Below are 24,192 nucleotides of genomic sequence, written 5' to 3'. Positions count from 1 at the left end.
CTATTTATTTATTTATTTATTTATTCAGTCAGTCAGTCAGTCAGTCAGTCAGTCATTTGTGACACGAATAACATGGTTCCTGGGCTCCCTGTGACGTTCGCTTTGTGGGCTGACCGACTGGTGATTCGTATTGACCAATCAAGTACTCTCCAAGGGGTTACGTCCGTTCAAAACAAACCCGGGAAAGGGCGCCATCTAGTGACGATATTAATAGCTGTTCCAAAGTTTATTTCTTTTATTCATTCTAAAATGTACAATTTCAAAGTAAATATGCAATACTTTATCTGTTTTCAAATATGATTCCTTCATTTCCGTATTTGTATTGCACATCGTAAGGGCAGAGAATTTACCATTTGCATTTGGTTCAAGAGGTATATAAACTGAAAACTTTTCTCCGGTGGGAGTGCACAGTGGCTCTTCCGTACGCTCCCTTCTGCTTCAATCAAAATGGCGGAAAACGAGGAAGCTTTGAAAGCGGTATACAAACCAAATGCTGATTTCCAGAAAAATGCACACGTTTCCTCAATGGAAAGATACAAGAAGATGTATCAGTTATCAGTTGATGATCCTGGCAAATTTTGGGGCGATATAGCGAAGGAGTTTTATTGGAAGACACCTCCACAAGGCAAAGCTCTCAAGTACAATTTTAATGTTGACCAAGGCAAAATTGATATAAAATGGTTTGAAGACGGAGTAACAAACATTTGCTACAATGTTCTGGATCGAAACGTGAAAGATCGTGGACTTGGCGACCAAATTGCATTTTACTGGTGAGTACGGGAGATCAATAATTGAATATGTTATAGTTATCGTCAAGCCGGTTGCCACCACATACAGGCACTCGTGGCAGTTTGTATGACCTTAGCTAGCAAGCTAGCCATGGAGGTGCCTGGCATGCAAAGCGATGCATTTGTAAACAATAAGAATGTACCGCTCCCTGTTTTAATGTCGTAAGAATGGTTCGCATGGATTTCATTTTCAGACAATAACCACGGAAAGCTGAGAGAAACACAGCTGTAAATTCATTCATCACATGATCAGTGTATAGTATTTGAAGTCGAGGTTTTCACATAGCGTGACACTGATAGACAGCCGCCGTCCACGTTAGTAGAACACCCGGAAGTCGTAAACGTTGTCGTACTGACAGCAGTAGCCCAAGATGCCAAATAACCGCATTGTTATTGTGTACCGTGTATAAAGTATTTCATGTACGTGTGATGTGAACTACTGTTCAACGCCGTTCACAGTAAATGATAGTGTGAACAAAATAATTAAAAAAGAAGTGTTCGCAATTTTCTAGTCCTGCTTGCAAACGGTTTCGGGACTCGATTCCGACAAATTGTGAGCAATGTCCCGTTCCATCTCCTTACAGACCACAGACAAGTAAGAAATGTCCCGTGTGACAGACGGAGTAATTCGAGACTCATTCTGACAATGGCACTAGACAAAGGTCCCCTTCCTTCTCCTTACAGACCATAGACCCTGGGTGGAGGGTCTATGTACAGACGGAGTAGTAATTCGGGACTCATTCTGAGAATGGCCCCAGACATACATGTATTTACTTCCAAAGCCTAAAGGCTAACACAAACTACATTTACTACTTTATACGAAGTAAACCATGTCCATGCAATCGAACTACTGTAGCATTCAGCCTTTTACTTTCATCTTCCTTTCAACATTGTTCTTTCCATTATTTTGGTAATTTATTGTGGGTGAGAGACAACTTTAACAAGAGAGGGTTACATCACTGTTTTTGTTCAGAGCGGTAAGCATGTAAAATCTACCAGAGCTCCCCTGTCATTTTGCCAGGGTTCCCCACCAAAATGATGGTACAATGTATTAGAAACTATTCCAGTACATGTATTATTAAACTACCACATTCCCCCTTTCTGTAACTGGGGTTCGACAACCTTAGGAAAAACACTATACATACATAATTTTATATACATGTATCTGTAAAACAATTACATAATTGGTATTATATGTACTATCATTTCTCTTTGTTATTTAAATTTTTGCCATCCATTGTTTTCAGCCAAAATATGCCTAACCAGTGATAACATGTCCATAGAACAATAACAATAGTAAAGCAAACAGTCTTGTAAATAATTTGTTGTCCTTGGAAAGAGGGCTGGTATGGTGATGTGGCCGTAGCTATATCATTTTGTTCAGTGATTTACATTAGTTTTACTGTTGTTATAATCATATTAATATTGACAGGAAATTTATTTAATGCAGTAATTGATTGATTATCATTGATTGATTGATTGATTGATTGGTTATTGATTATTGATTGATTAATTATGTTTGTGGAAATCCCAGTACAAATGATGTAAAATACCAGCTGTTACATATAGGGCATATTCTGACATGGGGATTATAGTAAAAATGCAAACATTAAAACCCATGTACATGTTACATAAAACCATTCTTGCTGTTTGTAATTCATCTATATTTCACCAAAAAACCAGTTCAAACCTACAAAAATTATTTGATTTTGTGAATATAGAAGAGCTCAATAATTGTTTTCCAACTAGACAAACATTAAACGGACATGTGCGAGATCTAAACACTTCTCTGTAATTTACGTGTAATTTTGTTTCATTCAAAGAATTGCATATACTGTATGTCATTCTACTTATTGATACATATTTACACAATTTGTAGTAACCAGAATGCCTCTCTACAAAATTTGTTTGTTATGGGTCAAAATGATAAAAAAAAAATGGTTATCTTGTGTGTAAGAGATAGGAAACACACAATATTGTGATGAGTCACAATAAATTGATGCGTGCCAGTGGTGCATTAAATTGGCTTAGAGAGGACATTGCTAGTAACTGTCAAATCATTTCTGTAACATAAAATGTACATGTGCTTCTCATGCATTAATGACAATTTACATGTAGTTGCAATATCCTTTATTCAGTGTTCTCCTCTAGGGTTTTTTAGAGGTGCACCACCCCTCTGCTTGTAGAGCCACCCCTTTGATTGTGTTGGCCACCCCTTTCATGTATTTGTGTTGGCCACCCCTTTACACGTATTTGTGTTGGCCACCCCTTTACATGTATTTGTGTTGGCCACCCCTTTACATGTATTTGTGTTGGCCACCCCTTTACATGTATTTGTGTTGGCCACCCCTTTACATGTATTTGTGTTGGCCACCCCTTTACAATTACATGTATTTGTGTTGGCCACCCCTTTACAATTACATGTATTTGTGTTGGCCACCCCTTTACATGTGTTTGTGTTGGCCACCCCTTTACATGTATTTGTGTTGGCCACCCCTTTACATGTATTTGTGTTGGCCACCCCTTTACAATTACATGTATTTGTGTTGGCCACCCCTTTACATGTATTTGTGTTGGCCACCCCTTTACATGTATTTGTGTTGGCCACCCCTTTACATGTATTTGTGTTGGCCACCCCTTTACAATTACATGTATTTGTGTTGGCCACCCCTTTACAATTACACGTATTTGTGTTGGCCACCCCTTTACATGTATTTGTGTTGGCCACCCCTTTACAATTACATGTATTTGTGTTGGCCACCCCTTTACATGTATTTGTGTTGGCCACTCCTTTACATGTATTTGTGTTGGCCACCCCTTTATTTATCATGATGAATTATGCTATTGTTAAAGTTTCAAATTGTTGAACTGAAATAATTTCTTTTATACTTCTGTGTTTTCTCATTCACTTAATGGATCTTTGCTGCAAATTTTATTGATTTTAAACCTTTGAATGTTGGAAACATTTTTTTAATTGACAAATGTCAAAATCTGACAAATGCTAATGAAATGCAAATTAATATGTAAATGGCGCCATCCTTTCATTTTTCCAAATTGTGGAAAACCCTGTTTATTTATACTAATGAGAAGGTTGAAATTTAAAATGTTTAATTATTGGTGTTGGCCTGAAGTGTATTATAATTTTATATTCATGTAAGATACATTTTAAATGTGACAGCAAATGAAGTACATTTGGCTGTACAGCCTACATATGAATAAACTTTGATGGAAAAGTGCAGAAAATATATTACCTGTCTTTTTCACACACAAAAAAAAATTCTGTATCTGTTTCAATTTTTTTGTCATCTGTTCTACAGAATTTCAAATATTTCCTAAATACAAATATACTCCTCAAAATGTCTAAAACCTTTGTATATCATTTTAGCTATCAAATGATAAATAATTTAGGTCATTGGTGAAAACATCCTTTAGGACTAAAACTTGGACAATCATTCATTATAATAGCTGAAGCTAACATGATGTACTTATGATGTCTTCACTTTAAATCTTCAAAACCTGACTTGTTATCTCCCACTGTTCCTATCAAAATGCTTTTTTTTTAATGGGCATATTTAACTATGCCAGTCATGTTTGACCATTTAGTCATACTGAGTGTAGGCAAGTCTGTGTCTTTGATTACTGGCAGGCTAATTGAATATACAATGTAATCTATAAGTTTCTTATCACTGACTTCATTGCTCATACTGATTGGGTTAATTCACTTAAAAACTCACCTGACCTATCTAACCCTTTGGGAAATTGTTTAATCTAAATTGTGCAATGGATGGAATGATATTTCAGTTGCTGGAATTTAATTAAATTTGCCGTGGTAATAAATGTACTATAGTTTCAGATTTATGGTTTGTGAGCAGCAGCCAGCACATTGATTTATATGGGTATACAGACTGATATTATAGGCAGAGACGAGAGAGAGAGAGAGAGAGAGAGAGAGAGAGAGAGAGAGAGAGAGAGAGAGAGAGAGAGAGAGAGAGAGAGAGAGAGAGAGAGAGAGAGAGAGAGAGAGAGACAGACAGACAGACAGACAGACAGACAGACAGACAGACAGACAGACAGACAGACAGACAGACAGACAGACAGACAGACAGACAGACAGACAGACAGACAGACAGACAGACAGACAGACAGACAGACAGAGACAGACAGACAGATAGATAGACAGAGACAGACAGACAGACAGAATTTTTTTTACAAATAAAATATGGATCACGGTAAATTATGCTAGAAAAATTATGGAATTCAAAGATACATGTAGCATTTTGTTTAGAGATTACATGTATTTATTGGAGTGGTAGTTTAACAGTAGCCTGTACGACATGTAATGTATATATACATAATGTACTTCTCAGTATTAACTCTGCTTCTCTCTATGCATGTAAGTTAGGTATTAAATGTGTTGTTCTGTATTTACTCACAACCACTTGTTTTAATTTGTGTAAAATATTCTTAAATCTAGAATGAAACTTTTTACTCCATATAGTCAGAAAATACAATGAAATTATGATCTGGAAATTGTTTAATGGGTTTTAATGTGAAATCATGGTATACATGTAATACATGATGATGAACAAATGCCAGCACTACTACTACTAGTATAAAGTACTGTACGGCATAGATGTACTTTGGTTATGTTTGCCTACCTCAGTGATAGATAAAAATGACCAAGAAGAGCCAATACCTATTGTTTAGCATGGCTGTTGGGAGACAGTTACTTAACTAAAATATGATTTATTTTAGACAAATGGATATATCATTCATACATTAGCAATGAGTTCAATAAAAATGTCTTGCAAAATATATGAACTCAATGAGGTCATTACAAGTCTGTACAATGTAAGTGTATATGTAGATCACATTGTTAAGTTTTAGATTCTATCGGGAATGAAATGTACACTGAGCTTGAGTCGAATTAAGGATCCTGACTGCAATCTTCATAACCAATCAAGTTATGTCAAATTAGATAATTCCAAGGAATGATCATGTACATCTAACGTACTCAATTTTCTGTATAGCCTTTGGTTTTTATGCATGTTCTGAAGTAACAAGATATGCATAATAAACAGGTCTTGTTTCTACTCAGAAGTTTGAAACGTGGCAGTACTGTCGAGATAAATAACCCAATACTGTACACTGATAGGCTGTGTGACACTGTGTGTGGCACTGGAAAACTGAACAGATCTATATACATGTATATATATATAATAACCATGTGATTTAGCACAACTAATGCTATAGGCATGGTGACGTCTGTCTGTCTGTGTCTGTATGTGTCTGTCTGTATGTGTCTGTGTCTGTGTGTCTGTGTCTGTGTATGTGTCTGTGTCTGTATGTGTCTGTGTCTGTGTCTGTATGTGTCTGTGTCTGTATGTGTCTGTGTCTGTGTCTGTGTCTGTATGTGTATGCAGGCAATATTGTAAACTGGGCCAGGCATAGTTTCCTATATTATACATTTGTACATAATTTTGATGGGGAACTTCAGTAAAATGACAGAACTCAGGTAGGTTTTACCTGCTTACAGCCCTTAACAAATACACTTGTGTATGTGTACTGGACATGTATTTGTATGTGGACACATGTACCGGTATGTACATGTATGCAAGTCACAGTATCTTTGACACAGTCTGTTTGTCCGCCTCTGTATGTGTACATGTGTCTGTGAATGAAAACCTCAATGGATTGATTCTTTTGTATAGGATGTTATACATTAAGAATGTATTGAGAGTGTCTATACTGTATACATTGTGAATTTGTTGAAATTAGAATGATCATGACATACATTTGTATACAACCAGTGACATGCAAGTATTTACAAGAGGAAATTGTTACAAACTAGGGAGGTAAGTAAATGAATTGGATTAATAACACTCAGCACAGCACATGGGAACTACAGAGACTTGTATTACATGTACATTTCATGGTTCTATAAGAACAGGTTTATAGCCAGTTTACATACATGTAATGGCTCACATTCACAGATGAATCATGTCAAGTTTCCCAGGGGCATGTGTCATGACCTAGTAAAAAGGCCAAAATGTAATACAAGTCTCTGCATTTTCAACATTCTGTGTCAAGTGTTATTAGACGTGATTCATTTGTTTAATTTCCCTGTTTGTAACAAGTTTTGCTTTTAAATGCTTGCCTGTCAGTGGATGTAATATTACTTGATGTGGATGTGCTTGTTGCACCCAGTTAGTGACTTTTGAAATTTATATTGGGTGTTTCCAGCTAACAGCCTGGAATCTAGTATCATCAGTTAAGCAGCTATATGTCATATTACGTAGAATCTTGATAATGCTGCAGAAAACTAGATGTATTTGACCATGATATGTACATGACTACTGTACTACATGTATAGAAAACTCTGTATATGACCACAATACATATCTGTACAGAAGAAAAACAACTCTTTTGACTACAATAGTGAAGTCTGTCTGTGTATATATAACTTTAAAAGTTTAATTTGTTCTTGTCATCATAAGGATATTTATTTAAAACAGAAATAGAGAAGTACATTGTGTACATTCCACAATTCACATCCATATGTTCAAACTACCAGGACTTATTACAAAGAACTATAAATTCGATGTTTATTTGAAAATATTTTTAAAGATGGGAAATATTTACAATATATCTGAGTTCCCCTCACATTTTACCAGCAAAAGAAATAATGTATACTTTACTACATTTCCTCTCTCTCTTTGTTAATTACAAAGGATTTCAAATCTTAGCAAAAACAGGAAACTTTATTTTACTACATTTCTCCTCTCTGTTACCAGCATTGTAAAACCTTAGGAAAAATACTTGTATAAATGTAGTGGATTGGAAACTGCATAGATTTTACAGAATTTACCTCTCAGTATTATCAGGATCTCTTTCCAACTCAGCCAGGATCAAGTTAGCTCATTACTATCAACATGCAGACACTAAACACCTCACCAGTGATGAGCATGTGCTCAAACCAGGCTGGTATAAACACCTCATCAATACATGTACGTGTTAGCAACTGTAAGGGTTTGATGCCAACCCTTTGTGAAAAAAAAGAAAAAAAAAGCCTGTCTAGCTGTTTGTCAACATCAGGTGTGACACTGGAATAGCAAATTGGAAAGGGATTCTTTAGCAGCAGTACAGTTTGATATTTTCCATGTGATAGATTAGTTTAGAATCCAGGTTGATCCTGCAATATAATTGACACAGTCACTGTGTATCTAATAGTAACACTGAAATAAAGTGATATATTGGTGCTGTTAATACAATTTCATATTTTTCCATGTGATAGATTAGTTTAGAATCCAGGTTGATCCTGCAATATAATTGACACAGTCACTGTATCTAATAGTAACACTATATAAAGTGATACACATATTCATCCAGTCTTCCCTCGAAAAGGAACACATATCTTGTGTAAAAACCTTCGTTCAAAAAAAATGAAAATTCATATTTGTTTCTCATTTATACATTGACACTTAGACTTAGAGACTGTCACATTTCTACAAGGTCTGTTTAGATCAAATCAATGTAATATTGTATTAACAACCAGCAGTCTACATCTATTTGTATAATTAATAGAGGTAGGTTGTTACTAAGGTACAAGTAGGGTAAACCAACCTGGCTTTCCATATATCTATAACCAAGTGTCCAAGTGTTGTAATCATTGTACGAGGTACAAATGTGATCAAATTGTACCAAATAAAAATAAGCAGTTCTGCATGCAACAGAAAAATATTGCAGAAAAATTTCAGATGTGTAGTGTACCCTTTGTAAATTATATCTACATATTACTGTTATTTTTGTTGGTCGTAAAATACGGTAAACACAAACACATATCAGAATCTGTATTAGATTACTGGAATGGAGTAATGATTTTCAATTATAAAATGAATAATTTATTCAAACTATTTCACTATAGACATGTAACGCCAACAGCAATAATGTCATTTGTCATAATTTGTCATTTTGTGATTTCAAAAACCGAATTTAGTTTTACTAAGGTTTTAAATACTAGATAAAAAGAACAAATCATTTAAAATTTATTTAAAAAATTCTCCTACAGTCAGTTCATTGACCATTTACTATTTAGTTGTATGTGGGAAAAATATTTTAAGAGCAAAACCATGGCAGCTCATTTAGTTTTTTAAATTAATTAGTGCTTGTCACATATTTTTTCCCAATAATTGTGAATGATTTCATATTTTACACTGGTTATATTTATTAACTATTTGAAATTTCTGTTGAACTCGTGTTTTAATTTTTGTACCATTTATTGAAATACCTTATTTATAATATTTGTAATAAAATTGTTTACAGTTGATTACTGCTATAGCCTATCTGTACTGAATTTGAAACACTACATATTTATCACAGTACTTTATTGTTTATTTCAGGGAAGGTAACGATCCAGATGATGATGGAAAGTATACATATGGTGAACTTCTCAAAATGGTCTGTAAATTCTCTAATGTACTCAAAAGTCAAGGTAAGTCTTACTACATGTAATCTATTCTTGGTGACCCAGACCCGTACACATGGGTAATGCAGGGGCTATCGATTGCTTCAAATTAGGTATTAAATAATCCAAGTAGTCTGCTTACACTAGTCTGGATTCCAGTTCCAAATTGTATACAGGTACATGTGTGTATTTTTTTGTTAATTAAGAATATCCTTGTTCACATATGTGTGACTGACAAATTATTGAAGACTGATATTAACCCTTTCAGGACTAGAAACTTTCCCGCCAAAATTTTTGAACAAAAATTCTTGTTTCTCTGTAATTTTTGGAAAAAGATCAACTTTATTTTAGATCAGAATTCAAGAAATATTACTTCCCAATGAAGTAATATTCTTAAATTTTAGAAAATGTTCTTATAATCAAGTTTCTATTTATTCCAATGTCGCCTCTAGGAATGAAAGGGTTAATTTATATAAAATTTGAAAAGCAAAGGAATACATGTAGATGTGAGGCAGTGTAATGAGTTGTAAAAAAAAAGTCATTCATTTATAGAGGTGATACATTTTGATATTCAGCTAGTTTTGAATCCATTGCTGTGTAACTTTGGTGTTATTTTTTGACTCATGTGTTGTACACTATGAAGTATGTACATGTACCCTGGGTAATTGATTAATATTTTGTGTTGTATAGGTGTAAAGAAGGGAGACAGAGTGGCTATCTATATGCCAATGATAATAGAACTGGTAGTAGCTATGTTGGCCTGTGCTAGGATTGGTGCTGTACATTCCATAGTGGTAGGTATCTCACGACACTGTACATTCCATAGCGGTAGGGTATCTCGTGACACATGTATATATTGATGTATCAATTAATGTTCCCAGACCTTCTGTCATTTGTCAGGAACACATTAATATTAATATAATTATAGAGTTCCCAGACCTCTAGAACCTGTCAATAATATATGTCAGTGATACAGTTCCCTGACCTGTAAACATTGTCAATAACACATGATGTACATACATTGTCAGTAACACATTTATATTAAATGTATTTATACAGTTTTTCAGACCTCTAAACCTGTCAGTAACACATGTATGTATTACTTTATTAATACAGTTGCCTGACCTGTAAATATTGTCAGTAACACATGTACATGTATAGATAATGTACCTGTACAGTTCCTAGACCTCTAAAACCTAACTACATCATATATAAACTTTAAGCAAATATTAAAATCTGCATGTATAATATTAAGGTTTTCTGTCTCCAATGACAGTACCTGAAATTGAATATTACTGCCTAGGTACATCATAAACATAATGAATATTCGACTTCTTGGTTGACCGTAACTTCTGCTTCATGCACTTCACATGCATCACTATAGGCGTAGGTGAGAATAAGTCGACCACCTTCTATTTTGACTCTCTAGTATGAGGTAAAATGTTATTGCAGGTACTGAGAATCCTTGCATGCGTGCCTTATTTGGATTGTTGCGTATACGTCATGTATGAAAACAAAAATTATTGAGAACAGCAGATAAAATAACTCTGACACCTAGTGGTCAGCTGTAACTATGGTATTTGTCATTCTAACCTGTTTAAAGTCATTTGATCTGACAAGCTGATGTACCGGTACATCATTGGTCAAATCTAACATCAAAACTTATAATTCAGTATCTAGAAATACACATAAATATAACATAGATGTAGATGTACTTATCAAGCCAGAGTCGATAGTGTTTCAATTATGCAGCACAATGTCTTTTACACACTGTGTTGTTTGTTACGAATCACACAAAGTAAGTACAGGCACTGATAGTGTGTATACATATGAAATGTTACATAGTAATTCACTGTGAACACAAATAAACAGGTTTGTGTTTGCATCTTCACTGTATCATCTGACATTAATGTTGATTTGTGTTCATAGTGAGATCAAAAAATCATTTTATATACTTTCTCGCTATCAGTATCTGTATTTTGTTTTAGTAGGAGTAATTCAGTACAATAACAGTTTGTATTTTGTATTTTGTTTGATGTAATTTGTAACAAAAACGTGTGAGAATGTAGAAAACCTGCTGCCTAATTGAAACTCTATAGTCACTCAGGCTTGGTAGTAGAAAACGTCGTGCTGCATAATTGAAACTCTATAGTCATTCTGGCTTGGTAGTAGAAAACGTTGTGATGCCTAATTGAAACTCTATAGTCACTCTGGCTTGGTAGTAGAAAATGTTATGCTGCCTAATTGAAACTGTATGGTCACTGGTTTACTACATGTAGTAATACGTATGTACTAGTAAAAGTATTTGTAACATGCAACCAGACTGATCTTTTTTGATTGATTGGAACTCGTTTTTCAATGTATACTACTGCCAACGCAAGCAGTTTTTTTTTTGCGTATGTGGAACCTTTCCGTGCTAATCAAACTATAATTCATTGATAATCTGTTTTAGATACATGTACAGCATGTGACAATCTAAGCTGCCACAGCTGACGGCATATAATGATTGTTAGTTTGTCACAATTCTACAAACTCATGTCATACCAGTTCTAATGTTGTGGAATCTGATACTAATATATAGGGATGCACAACAAAGATACTTTTAGCTCCCCCACCCCACCCCAAGGGGAGCTATTAGTGGACTCTTACCATCTGTCCATCAGTGGATACATGTATGCATGTCTGTATAATATGATATTTCCCTGACATGCAATATCCAATAGTCGATTTTCCGGTTCCAAGATGCATTGTGCGAGAGCACGTTGCTTATATTATTTAGTATTTTTAGTATATTTAGTCTTGTTTTGTCTTTATTACGTTTGAAATAACATTTTCACAAGGAAATGATGGAAAGACAGGTTGACCTTTTTTGATTTGAGTGATTTTATAGAACAAAGACTAAACACCGTCAATGACAGAGAGGGATTTTACTGGTGAACACAGGGGTACGGTCAGGTGACAACCATCCCCCTGAGTAGCGCGTACAAACCCCTCAACACGTACACAGTACATGGTATTGTATGGAGAGACACACAGTGCAAGAATTTACTTCCAGAATACCGGTATGCTTATTTGTTCTTTCTCTCTCTCTGTTTCTCTGATTGACAGTTTGGTGGATTTTCATCTGAATCACTAGCTGGTCGTATTCTGGATGCTAGCTGTCAAGTTATAGTCACTGCAGGTAAGTCACTGAAGCTAGTCTGATATTGTAGGTTGGCCCTATGTCCTTATGTACTGTAGTCGAGGAAACATAACAGGTTGTGACCCAGTGTAATTTGCCCAAAGAATTTACTTATGCATAGTAATTTGCATAACAATCCATATGCACATTGGTATCAGCCATTTCTCTTTATGTGAAAGTATTATTATTATGATATTGTCATTCAAATATTACTAAAGCTCAAGGATGGTAGAACACTTTAGAAGCATGGCAGAAACCTGCCAAGCATGGCAAGGATGGTGTTTGCACCATGCTTTCTCTATAGTTGAAAAAGTACTACCGTTCTACCATTATAAGTTTATATCAGGGGGTAATAATTGTACAGACTTTCATTGTCATAATTATGCATTCCACTGGTTGATAAATGGATAAATGCAACACTCTTGACTCCAATCTACAAACTGGTGAGAAGAAAAAATGACCATTCACATAAATGTGACTTTTACATCTGTGTTCCTGCGTAGAGTATTTTATAGCTAAGAACCACTTCCCACTGGAGTAGCATCAGGTTGACACAGGAGTAGCATCAGGTCAACATGGGGTTAGCATCAGGAAAGGAATTCTTAAGTTGTGTACACCAGGAAGTTAAATTTGGTAGCAGTGGTACAGTATGCAAATGAGAGAAATAGACATGTAGCTAACTATCATTATGGTTCTGTGGTATATTATCTTTAGATGGTGTATACAGAGGAGCTAAGTTACTGAACTTAAAAGAAATTGCAGATGGAGCCATTGCCAAATGTAAAGAGCAGTAAGTAGTCCAAGCTGTTTCCCCCCCCCCCCCCCTCTGTCAGTCAACTGTCTATCACACTCCACTGTCTCTCTCAGTCCGCTGTCCCTCTCAGTGCACTGTCCATCACACATTACTGGCCCTCTCAGTCCACTGTTCCTCCCTCCACCCTCTCTCAGTCCACTGTCCATCACAATCCACTGTACCTCTCAGCCCACTGTTCCTCACTCCACTTTCTCTCTCAGTCCACTGTCCATCACAATCCACTGTCCCTCTCACTCAGCCCACTGTTCCTCACTCCACTTTTTCTCTCAGTCCACTGTCCATCACACTCCACTGTTCCTCACTCCACTGTCCCTCTCAGTCCACTGACCATCACACTCCACTGTCCCTCTCAGTCCACTGTTCCTCAGTCCACTGTCCATCACATAATCCACTGTCCCTCACTCCACTGTCTCTCAGTCCACTGTCCATCACACTCCACTGTCCCTCTCAGTCCACTGTTCCTCACTCCACTCTCTCTCTCAGTCCACTGTCCATCACACTCCACTGTCCCTCTCAGTCCACTCTTCCTCACTCCACTGTCCCTCTCACTCCACTCTTCCTCACTCCACTGTCTCTCTCAGTCCACCGTCCATCACAGTCTACTGTCCCACTCAGTCCACTGTTCATCTCAGTCCACTGTCTTTCTCAGTCCACTGGATATGTATCCCTACTGCATGAGCCATTTCTTCAGGCTGTGTATATTTTACTATAACAAGCAACCCTTTCATGACCTCTCCTACTTAGTGTACATACTTAAAGGCCAGGGTTTAAATCCCAGGTTCTTGCATTAGTATTATTTAACACCTAATCCAAATAGGGCCTTTAAGCAGTAAATCATCCCCATGGACTGGGATAGTATTGCCATTTGAGGACACACACACACACATATACACACACACACACACATATACACACACACACATATACACACACACACACATATACACAAGTATGACTGATATATACAGTACATGTATACGTGGAGTGAACTGGTCAAAACAAAGAGAAGAGAATTTTGTCATGTAGAATTTTTCTTGCTTGTTACAACAATAAAGAGTAATTTTCAATGTGATTACTTTCACAGGGACTTTGCCGTTAGAAAATGTATTGTTGTACGTCATCTTGGGCCAGCAGATATAAATGGAGATAAAACATCATCACCAGTTGCAAAAAGACCATGTCGTAATCTAAGGGTAAAAATATTTACTACTATTAATATTCAGTTACACTTTTCAGAGGAGAATGCCACTCCAGGAAATAAAGATATTTTCATAAACTTTGGGTTCTGGAAAGTCATTTCACGGTTTTACATCTCTTACATTATGTGTAATTTCAGAAAAAAACACCAAGCTGAAGTTGTGCCTCATTTTGCGATTTTGACTGTAGGTCACATTGCCTCATGGAAGTCAGTAGAAATGAATGCAACATAATCATGTATAATGTGGGTGATGTATAACTACATCTAGTATTCAGGAAATGACTCTCCAGTAGCCCAGAGTTTATGAAAATGCTGTTATTATTCACTAACAAATCAAAAAGAGATCTGTAGTAGATGTACATGTACTATAGCTTACTTGCTGGTTGTATGTAATATCTGCATCCTTTGTGAAAACAGTTATCTTCTTTCTTCCAAGAGGGTATTATTTCCGTATCATCACACATGCATTAAAAATGTCTTTGATTATTGATTGTCGATCGATTGATTGATAGATTGATTAATTGATTGATTGACCGATTGCATAGTTTTCTATTTGTTGTGCAATAATTTGAGTTGATAATGTGTCAAGAGAATTCAGAATGCAATCCTTTATCATGAAAAACACTGGACAGGTATAGTTATGTTAGTTCTTTATGTGTATGTTTTGTACCTATCTACACAGACTAACTGGAATAAAGACGTTGATATATGGTGGCATGATGCCATGGCTGATGTAAGTGAAGAGTGTGAACCTGAATGGATAGGTGCTGAAGAACCACTCTTTATGCTTTACACCAGGTACGTATCTCTATTTTATCTAAGATAGATAATACTGGTAATAGACAAGGGAAATCTTGTCAAACCTGCATAGATTTACATTCTTGTGTAGCTTAATTTTGGTATGGAACCATCTGGTAAAATACCTGTCAAAATCTGGTGGGTATAATACAGCATTTAAAGGGTTATGCTTCAATCCTGGGTCATCACATCTCAATGTTATCTTATCAGTGGATCCACAAAAATTACTTAGATCATTCTTTTGTTCAGGACCAATTTTTCCAGTGCTGTACCAGACAACTACTTCATACTGAAATTTTAATCTCACCTACAGGCTCGAATTTGTATTAATCTGCGGAATCATACTCGGAGCATTATGATGTTAAACTAACATTGACTTTGTGGGATTATATATAAATGTCGACTTACCTCTGAGTCTCTCATTCCACTAACTTGACTCAATGTTCTGCACAGGACAGCATTGATAATATGATTTTCAGGAGGACCTTCAACCATCACAGTTTTCTTATAATTCACATGTTGTGTTCATTTACAGTGGATCTACAGGGAAACCCAAGGGAGTGGTACATACCACTGGTGGATATATGCTTTATACAGCTACAACATTTAAATATACTTTTGATTACCACCAAGGTGATGTATACCATTGTACTGCAGACATTGGTTGGATTACTGGACACTCCTATCAAGTGTATGGACCTATGGCCAATGCCGCTACTAGTGTTATAGTAAGTTTAACATAGTGAATGGACTTATACAGCAGCTGTTATGAGAAGTGTTATGTTTCTAGTGATTCTTCCTCGGTTTGGGGACCTCTGTAGCTGAGGGTGTGGAAGGATCTTGTAAAACTTGCATAGATGTCTTCACCTTGTTATACGATTTTTGTGGTGAACCCTGGTAAACTAACCTAGAGAATACTTTTGATTTTACTGACGTATTTACTGTAGTCAACTAAAACAGCATATGATACATCTAATATGGTACAAGATAAATACAAGATATTTATGAGAGATTTAGTGTTTCCTAGTTTAATTTTAAATGAACATTGTCATCAAAGAAAGGTGCTGACTTGTTTACTTGTTTTATTTAATCTAGTTTGAAGGTGTACCTACCTACCCTGATGCTGGTAGATTCTGGCAGTATGTGGACAAGTATAAAATAAACCAATTTTACACTGCACCTACAGCTATACGTTCACTTATGAAGTTTGGAGAATCTTTTGTTACAAAGTAAGTAGATAGCCTTGTATCTCTCTAAAAACACAAATCTGTCCTCCAATAATGATGAGGAAAAAGTGTTTCAAAGTTGGTGTAAAATTGAATAATTCATGTTTGATTTAAGCCATTAGTTGTACTGTGGTGTAATTATGTGTACATTGGATGTTCCCTTAGCCTGTGTCTATAGTCCATAGCTAAAGTCTATAATCTACAGATATGTGTGCATTTCTGTGGTAGAATCTCTATTTATCCCATTTAGAGCTTTCCTTTGTGTCAATGTACAGTGTTTCAGCCTTCGTTGTAAAATTCATCCACATGGCCTTTAGGAAAATTGGTATTCTTTTCAGCAGAAAAAAACACATTAACAATGTAACCTGATGTTTCTAGTATAAACAAAGTTTAAATAATGATCTCTTTTTTTAATGATTTTCAGATATAGCCGTGCATCTCTGAAGGTAATAGGTACCGTAGGTGAACCTATAAACCCTGAAGCCTGGGTTTGGTATCACAGAGTTGTAGGAGGTAACAGATGTCCTGTTGTAGATACATACTGGCAAACTGAAACTGTAAGTATTGGTTTGTATTAGCCTGGGTTTGGTATCATAGAGTAGTAGGAGATAACAGATGTTCTGTTGTAGATACATACTGGCAAACCGAAACTGTAAGTATTGGTTTGTGTTAGCCTGGGTTTGGTATCATAGAGTTGTAGGAGATAACAGATGTTCTGTTGTAGATACATACTGGCAAACTGAAACTGTAAGTATAGGTTTGTATTAGCCTGGGTTTGGTATCATAGAGTTGTAGGAGATAACATGTCCTGTTGTAGATACATACTACATGGTACACAGTACCATTACGAAAACTGTGCAAAGTATAGACGAGACTAAATTTACGTCGAAATTCTTTGCCATATTATGTGAGCCTATGCGCGACATTTCTGTGTATCTATCTACATTTATTCTCTATATTCATCTGTACTCATATCTCCATTGTTGTCATGTCTTTGTGATGGTATATCAAGTGTCATGACTGTAATGCCATGTTGTTTTGTGTTATGTTATGTTGTAGGGTGGCCATGTAATGACACCATTACCAGGATGTACACCGGCTAAACCGGGGGCAGCTGTAAGTATTTCATCTATGTTATTACTAACATATGCCTGTATGGTATCAAATATGTGAGAGTCTAATTTACTGTTCTGCTCTATTGCTTTCTGACTGGACTACATGTATTATCAGATGAGCTCAGTGCTAACACCAGGATGGCATGAACACCTCACCAGTAATAGTATTAATTAATGAAATGGTGAATGTCTGCACCTACCCTATGTTAACATCAAGCCAGCTCAGTAACACTGGGCTGGCATTTCCACCTCATCAGCAAGTGTTAGCTACTGTAAGGGCTAATGCCTGTACCAGCCCTATGTTAACACTAGACTAGGTCAGTTCTAATACCAAGCTGGCACTAACACCTCACCACCATTAGCAACTGGAATGTTACTGTTTGCAATAACCCAATGTAAACAGCAGGGTAGCCAAGTGTTCATTTTTAGACTTATATCAGGCAAGCTAATTGGAAAGGGATTCCTGAGCTGTAAATTAACCCCAACCTAGAAAAGTGTTAACAGCAAACCTGGCATGCAAGCAAATTAGAAAGATATTCTAGTGTAGTTTTGTATTCTATTACACCTAACACCCAATATAACAACATATACTCACATGAAATAATCAACTGAGAATATCTTTTGTATTTTGACAGTGTTTCCCATTCTTTGGTGTTGTACCAGCTCTTGTCAGTGAAGATGGTAAAGAAATTGAAGGACCTGGTGAAGGTTACTTGGTAAGACACATCAATATATAAACTACTAACTAAACATCTACAACTAGATTCAACCAAGTGTCCAAGTTAACTTCTCTCAAGCTCTGCTATATCTACTTACTAACAAACCAAGTGTCCATGTTAACTTGTCTCGGGTTGTGCTGTAACTACCTACTAACAATGAGTTTCTGTATTCATCACATTGTAATCTTTCACTTCCTGGTCACGGGTGTTTAATTGTAAACAATTTGTTGATAAGGCCAGTGCTGGCTAGTCTACTAGACAGATTACATTACACACACATCCATCCATACAGTAAACTAACAACTTCACTGAAAACTGTGAATTCAGTGCATGCTGTGGTGTTCTGTGTAATAACAAGCCGTGTGTGTGTGTGTGTGTGTGTGTGTGTGTGTGTGTGTAGTGATGACAAGATTTATCTGTTTAACATTTTGTCTTTATTGTGACTAATGAGGAAGACTTCATACTTTTAAACAGGAACTCATCATAAGTAGATAGTTACAACACAGATTGTGACAGGCAAACTTTGATGGTTGAAAGAATTGTGTTGCAAATACGTACACTTTGAATATTGTATCCCACAAGACACAGAGATAAGGAAGTTTAGTACAACAACTATGTCAATACTCCATATTCCAGTCAGAAACTTTGCAGTATATTTTTTTTTCAAAAAGGCGCCACAAGAGGGTACCCCACATACAAGGAAAAGTGAGGACTGAAATGACATGGCAGTACATGGAGAAGTCACCAAAATATGACCAAAACAACTCTATGAATTCGTAAAACTTACATCATTGGAAACAATAATAGTAGAATGCTTTGACTGGGTGTGAATCCAACAAATTTTTCTTGTGAAACACGGAAATTTTGATTCTTTCATAGAAGGTTATAGTGCTCAACTATAGTGCCTTCACTTCTGAGCCAAAAGCTGCCACTGAACAGCACTCCTTGTGGCCAAACTGTGAAATCTTTTGTCTTTCTGATAACTGGACTATGGCACATTACAGAGGTCCCTTTGATGACTAAATTTCTGTAACTATGTATTTACACTCTACAGACAAGATTTAGAATCTCACTTCAGTGAGACTGAACTCTAGGAATACTGTATTACAGCTGGCAATCTATTTTTAGCTCTTTCCATTTATCCATTTTTTCTGAGAAAATTAATTCCAGCACATGAACACGTGAAAAATATTTTCTAATTGTTCAGTTTTGTGTGTTTATTATTAGGTTTTTAAACAGCCATGGCCTGGCATAATGAGAACTGTTTATGGTGATCATCAACGATTTGAGAAGACTTACTTTGCCAAGTTTCCTGGTTATTATGTCACTGGTGATGGTATGTGTAATATCATATTGATAATCCATATTACAGAACCCCCCCCCCCCCCCATGACACATGAATGCCAGTATGTCACACTCATTGACATGAGAGCTTGCAGTGTTGGCACTGTTGTAAGACTTAGTTACAGACTTTGTCACTTTACATTGACAGGTTGTAAGACTTAGCAATACACTATGTCACTTTACATTGACAGGTTGTAAGACTTAGCTATACACTATGTCACTTTACATTGACAGTTTGTAAGACTTAGAGACTATGTCACTTTACATTGACAGGTTGTAAGACTTTGCTATACACTATGCCACTTTACATTGACAGTTTGTAAGACTTAGTTATACACTATGTCACTTTGCATTGACAGGTTGTAAGACTTAGCTGTACACTATGTCACTTTACATTGACAGTTTGTAAGACTTAGCTATACACTATGTCACTTTACATTGACAGTTTGTAAGACTTAGCTATACACTATGTCACTTTACATTGACAGTTTGTAAGACTTAGAGACTATGTCACTTTACATTGACAGGTTGTAAGACTTTGCTATACACTATGTCACTTTACATTGACAGGTTGTAAGACTTAGCTATACACTATGTCACTTTACATTGACAGGTTGTAAGACTTTGCCTTACACTATGTCACTTTACATTGACAGGTTGTAAGACTTTGCCTTACACTATGTCACTTTACATTGACAGGTTGTAAGACTTAGCTATACACTATGTCACTTTACATTGACAGTTTGTAAGACTTGGAGACTATGTCACTTTACATTGACAGGTTGTAAGCGTGATGCTGATGGCTACTACTGGATCACTGGACGTATAGATGATATGTTAAATGTATCAGGTCATCTTCTAAGTACAGCTGAGATAGAGAGTGCATTAGTAGAACACGTCTGTGTAGCTGAGGCAGCCGTTGTAAGTCATCCACACAAAGTTAAAGGAGAAGCTACATACTGTTTTGTTACATTAAAGGATGTAAGTATACTTACACTCATATTCACATTCATACTCGTTCACTTCCATATTCATATTTGCATTCATACTCACTTTTACAGCCATGCTCATTCACATTCATACTTGTTCACATTCATTTTCACATTCATATTCACATTTATATTCACTTTCATACTCATTTGAATATTCATACTTGTTCACATCTATATTCACAGTCATGCTCATTCATATTCATACTCATATTCACATTCATCCTCGTTCATATTCATATTCACATTCATGAAAATTCATATTCATATCAATGCTCATTTGCATGCATACTCCTTCATTACTCATATTCAGATTTGTAAGCATATGCACATGCATATATGTTCATATTCGTATATATTCATATTAGTTTTTAATTATCTGAACACGGATGTAACATCTTGAATGATTTGCTTGTGCTCAAATGCCTTCATTTAAATCTGAATTATTTCCATCAGTTTTATAAGAAATTTGCCACAAATAAAATCACTTAGAATATATTTTACCATTAAGTCATACCGGTAGATCTGTATTCCTGTCAAGTTTATAAGAATAAATTGGCTTCTCAGATGTATGTGTGTAAATCATATTTTTGCAACAGTTTGTGAATTTCTGATATCTTTTCTTGTTGACAGGGAGCTGAGTTTACTGATGATGTAGTGAAACAACTAAAAGATCAAGGTATGAAACTAGTTGTACATAAACCTGGTAATATGTCAACGAGTTGAAAGGTGAAAGGTTAAGGGTGAAAGTTGAATGATTCTGTACCCTTCCAGGGTTCTCCCCAGGCTTACACTGAGTAGTTGATAATCAATAATTAATAATCAGTAATCAATACAAGTATACTAAAGGCAGAAATAAGTCTGACTGGACTTTTCCTTTAAGTTGATAGCAGTAATCAATACAAGTGTACTAAAGGCAGAAATAAGTCTGACTTGACTTTTCCATTAAGTTGATAGCAGTTATCAATACAAGTGTACTAAAGGCAGAAACAAGTCTGACTGGACTTTTCCTTTAAGTTGATAGCAGTAATCAATACAAGTGTACCAAAGACAGAAACAAGTCTGACTGGACTTTTCCTTTAAGTTGATAGCAGTAATCAATACAAGTGTACTAAAGACAGAAATATGTCTGACTGGACTTTTACTTTATGTTGATAGCAGTAATCAATACAAGTGTACTAAAGGAAGAAATAAGTCTGACTGGACTTTTCCTTTATTAAGTTGATAGCAGTAATCAATACAGGTGTACTAAAACAGAAATAAGTCTGACTGGACTTTTCGTGTAAGTTGATAGCAGTAATCAATACAAGTGTACTAAAGGCAGCAATACGTCTGACTGGACTTTTCCTTTCAGTTGATAGCAGTAATCAATACAAGTGTACTACAGGCAAAAATAAATCTTGACTGGTAGTTTCCTTTAACATATTTCATATTTATTCTCTTCTAGTACGTACAAAGATTGGACCATTTGCACAGCCTGACGTCATACAGAATGCACCAGCACTTCCAAAGACAAGGTCAGGCAAGATAATGAGAAGAGTTCTACGTAAGATTGCAGTGAATGATAGAGAATATGGTGATATAACAACGCTAGCTGATCCATCAGTTGTTGAGCTACTATTACAGGAAAGACCAGACGTTGAATAAAGTTTAGTTTAGACTAAATCAATTGAAAAAGGATAATGTAATTATTCTACAGCAATATCAAGACAAGAATGCCGTAAATGACTTTGTACCTTAACACTTTCACAGTCTCATTTTAGGGGTGAAAATTATCTTAGTATCGTAAAGCTGTACTAACTGCAACTTTAGCATTTTTAAAAAACTGTTTTGTTGAATATAATGATTTAATTGTAATAGCATGCATACACGCTGAACAGTATTGAATTCACCTGTGGGTAAATGTATTTGTGTCACTGTATAAATAACATGGTCCCAGGTATAGTACAGGGTTGTCAGTGGCCAAGCAGTTAGCTTGTACATGTCTTACCTCTACAGTCTTGGTTCAAACCCACCCAGTTCCAACTGGGTTTGATGAAAAAAATTAACCAGGTCTATATGTAAGAAGGTGATACTCAATTTGACCCTGCCGAACCGTACAGATTTTCTTCAGGTACTCCAGTTTTGTCCTACTTCAGTATTAGGGTACTGCTACGTTGTGATCGCTCAACAACTTTCCGAATTTATTTGGACAAATAAAGTTTAATCCAATCAAATTAATTTTTGGGTCCGCACCCTAAAATCGAATGCCTTATTTCAACCTATTACTGTACAACTTGTGGATAAAGTCAACTAATTATGTAAATTGTCTAATTATTGGTATTCCAACAAATTTCTTTGGGTATAGTGCTGATCGAAAAAAATAAAAAAATACTCCAGCTTTAATATACGATACTGATACACGTATGTCTTTTAAGGTATTTCTTGATGGAATAGATTCTGTATTTTTGGTCATTTTTTGTATTCATCTTTCATAGAAAGCTGTGGTATTTCACTGTACAATTGGTTACAATTTACAAAGTTAAGAATTCTAATCAAAGTTGAAAAAAAAAATATAAGAATTGTGGTAATGACTTATGGTTTTAGTAATCAGTATAAGAACAATACTCATAAACAATATCTAAAATAAATATTAGGGGTTTTGATAATTTCATAGACTTTTTTTTTACTAGTCTGTTTACGGTGCTGTCGAGGTACGTCGTTAGCCCTCATAATCTCCACTTGGCTTGATTGCATTTTCAAAAGATTAATGTAGCTACACCCCCAAAAGTTATTACCAAAACCTGTATGTAAAATTTACATAATTATGTGTAAATAATATGTAAATTATCACATGTCCACTACATGTGAATGGTGCTGACTCCTGTGAACATCTCAGTAATGCATGTTCATTTTTGCAAAATTTGCTCATGACTTATTAGGACTGCATGCTGTCATCGACCAGGCTATTGGGTGAAAAATTTTCAAATCATTATCAGTTTTGATAATGTTATCAAGACAAACTGAGACAAAGGCTAGGACGTACAACCAGCTAACACGTTAATGATGTATCTCGACAGTGCCGTAACTGGCCATTGGGCTACATGTAGGAGGTACGTCCAGCTAACAATGTATCTCGACAGTGCCGTAAACAGGCCATAGGGCTAGGAGGTACAACCAGTTAACAATGTATCTCAACAGAGCCGTAAACAGACTATTTTTGGACAGATGGCTGTAGTCGTTCAACTCTGTGCTAGTGTAACTATTCCATAAATCACAGCTCAGTGTTAGACTATATAATCAGTTTTATGACTGCAATTCTTGTGATCTGAAGTTCTGTTATTATTAGAAATGTACACTGAAATGTACTGAGAGAAAGGACGATCGTCAATGCATAATGGGTTTAGGTCACCCAAACATCAGCTGGTGAAAATACCAATCTAATTTTCATGCCTATTTGATAGGTAAGCAACTAACTTCCATAATTATTCGATATGTCGAACATTGTAATAGTCAAAAAATATATCAAAATACTTTTTTAAATCAATGTCTAAAATATTGAACTACTCAAAAAATT

The 24,192-nt window shown here is 35.7% G+C and overlaps 1 protein-coding gene across 1 annotated transcript; it reads left to right on the top strand.

The window, feature by feature from the left end:
• Window positions 1-447: 447 nt before the first annotated feature.
• On the top strand, window positions 448-22,911 carry LOC144445522 (acetyl-coenzyme A synthetase, cytoplasmic-like). Its single transcript, XM_078135109.1, has 16 exons — window positions 448-770; window positions 9,188-9,279; window positions 9,943-10,046; window positions 12,361-12,433; window positions 13,148-13,223; window positions 14,332-14,440; window positions 15,128-15,243; window positions 15,779-15,971; window positions 16,339-16,472; window positions 16,894-17,026; window positions 17,529-17,585; window positions 18,220-18,300; window positions 19,531-19,639; window positions 20,429-20,628; window positions 21,270-21,315; window positions 22,084-22,911. The coding sequence occupies exons 1-16, from the start codon at window positions 448-450 to the stop codon at window positions 22,281-22,283; spliced, it is 2,046 nt and encodes a 681-aa protein (XP_077991235.1). The 3' UTR covers window positions 22,284-22,911.
• The last annotated feature ends 1,281 nt before the right edge of the window (window positions 22,912-24,192 follow it).

Source organism: Glandiceps talaboti, chromosome 14 (genome assembly GCF_964340395.1).
Source record: "Glandiceps talaboti chromosome 14, keGlaTala1.1, whole genome shotgun sequence".
NCBI classification, from domain to species: domain Eukaryota; kingdom Metazoa; phylum Hemichordata; class Enteropneusta; family Spengelidae; genus Glandiceps; species Glandiceps talaboti.
Note: the sequence above shows the minus strand (reverse complement) of the source record. Positions and strands in the feature narration are given on the sequence as shown.

What these genes read in the sequence shown, in the direction of transcription:
- LOC144445522 (XM_078135109.1), top strand. Translation starts at nt 448, where the DNA reads ATGGCGGAAAACGAGGAAGCTTTGAAAGCGGTATACAAACCAAATGCT. An exon ending in ATTGCCAAATGTAAAGAGCA is followed by an intron (nt 13,224 to 14,331) that starts GTAAGTAGTCCA and finishes TTACTTTCACAG; the next exon opens with GGACTTTGCCGTTAGAAAAT. An exon ending in ATGCCGCTACTAGTGTTATA is followed by an intron (nt 15,972 to 16,338) that starts GTAAGTTTAACA and finishes TATTTAATCTAG; the next exon opens with TTTGAAGGTGTACCTACCTA.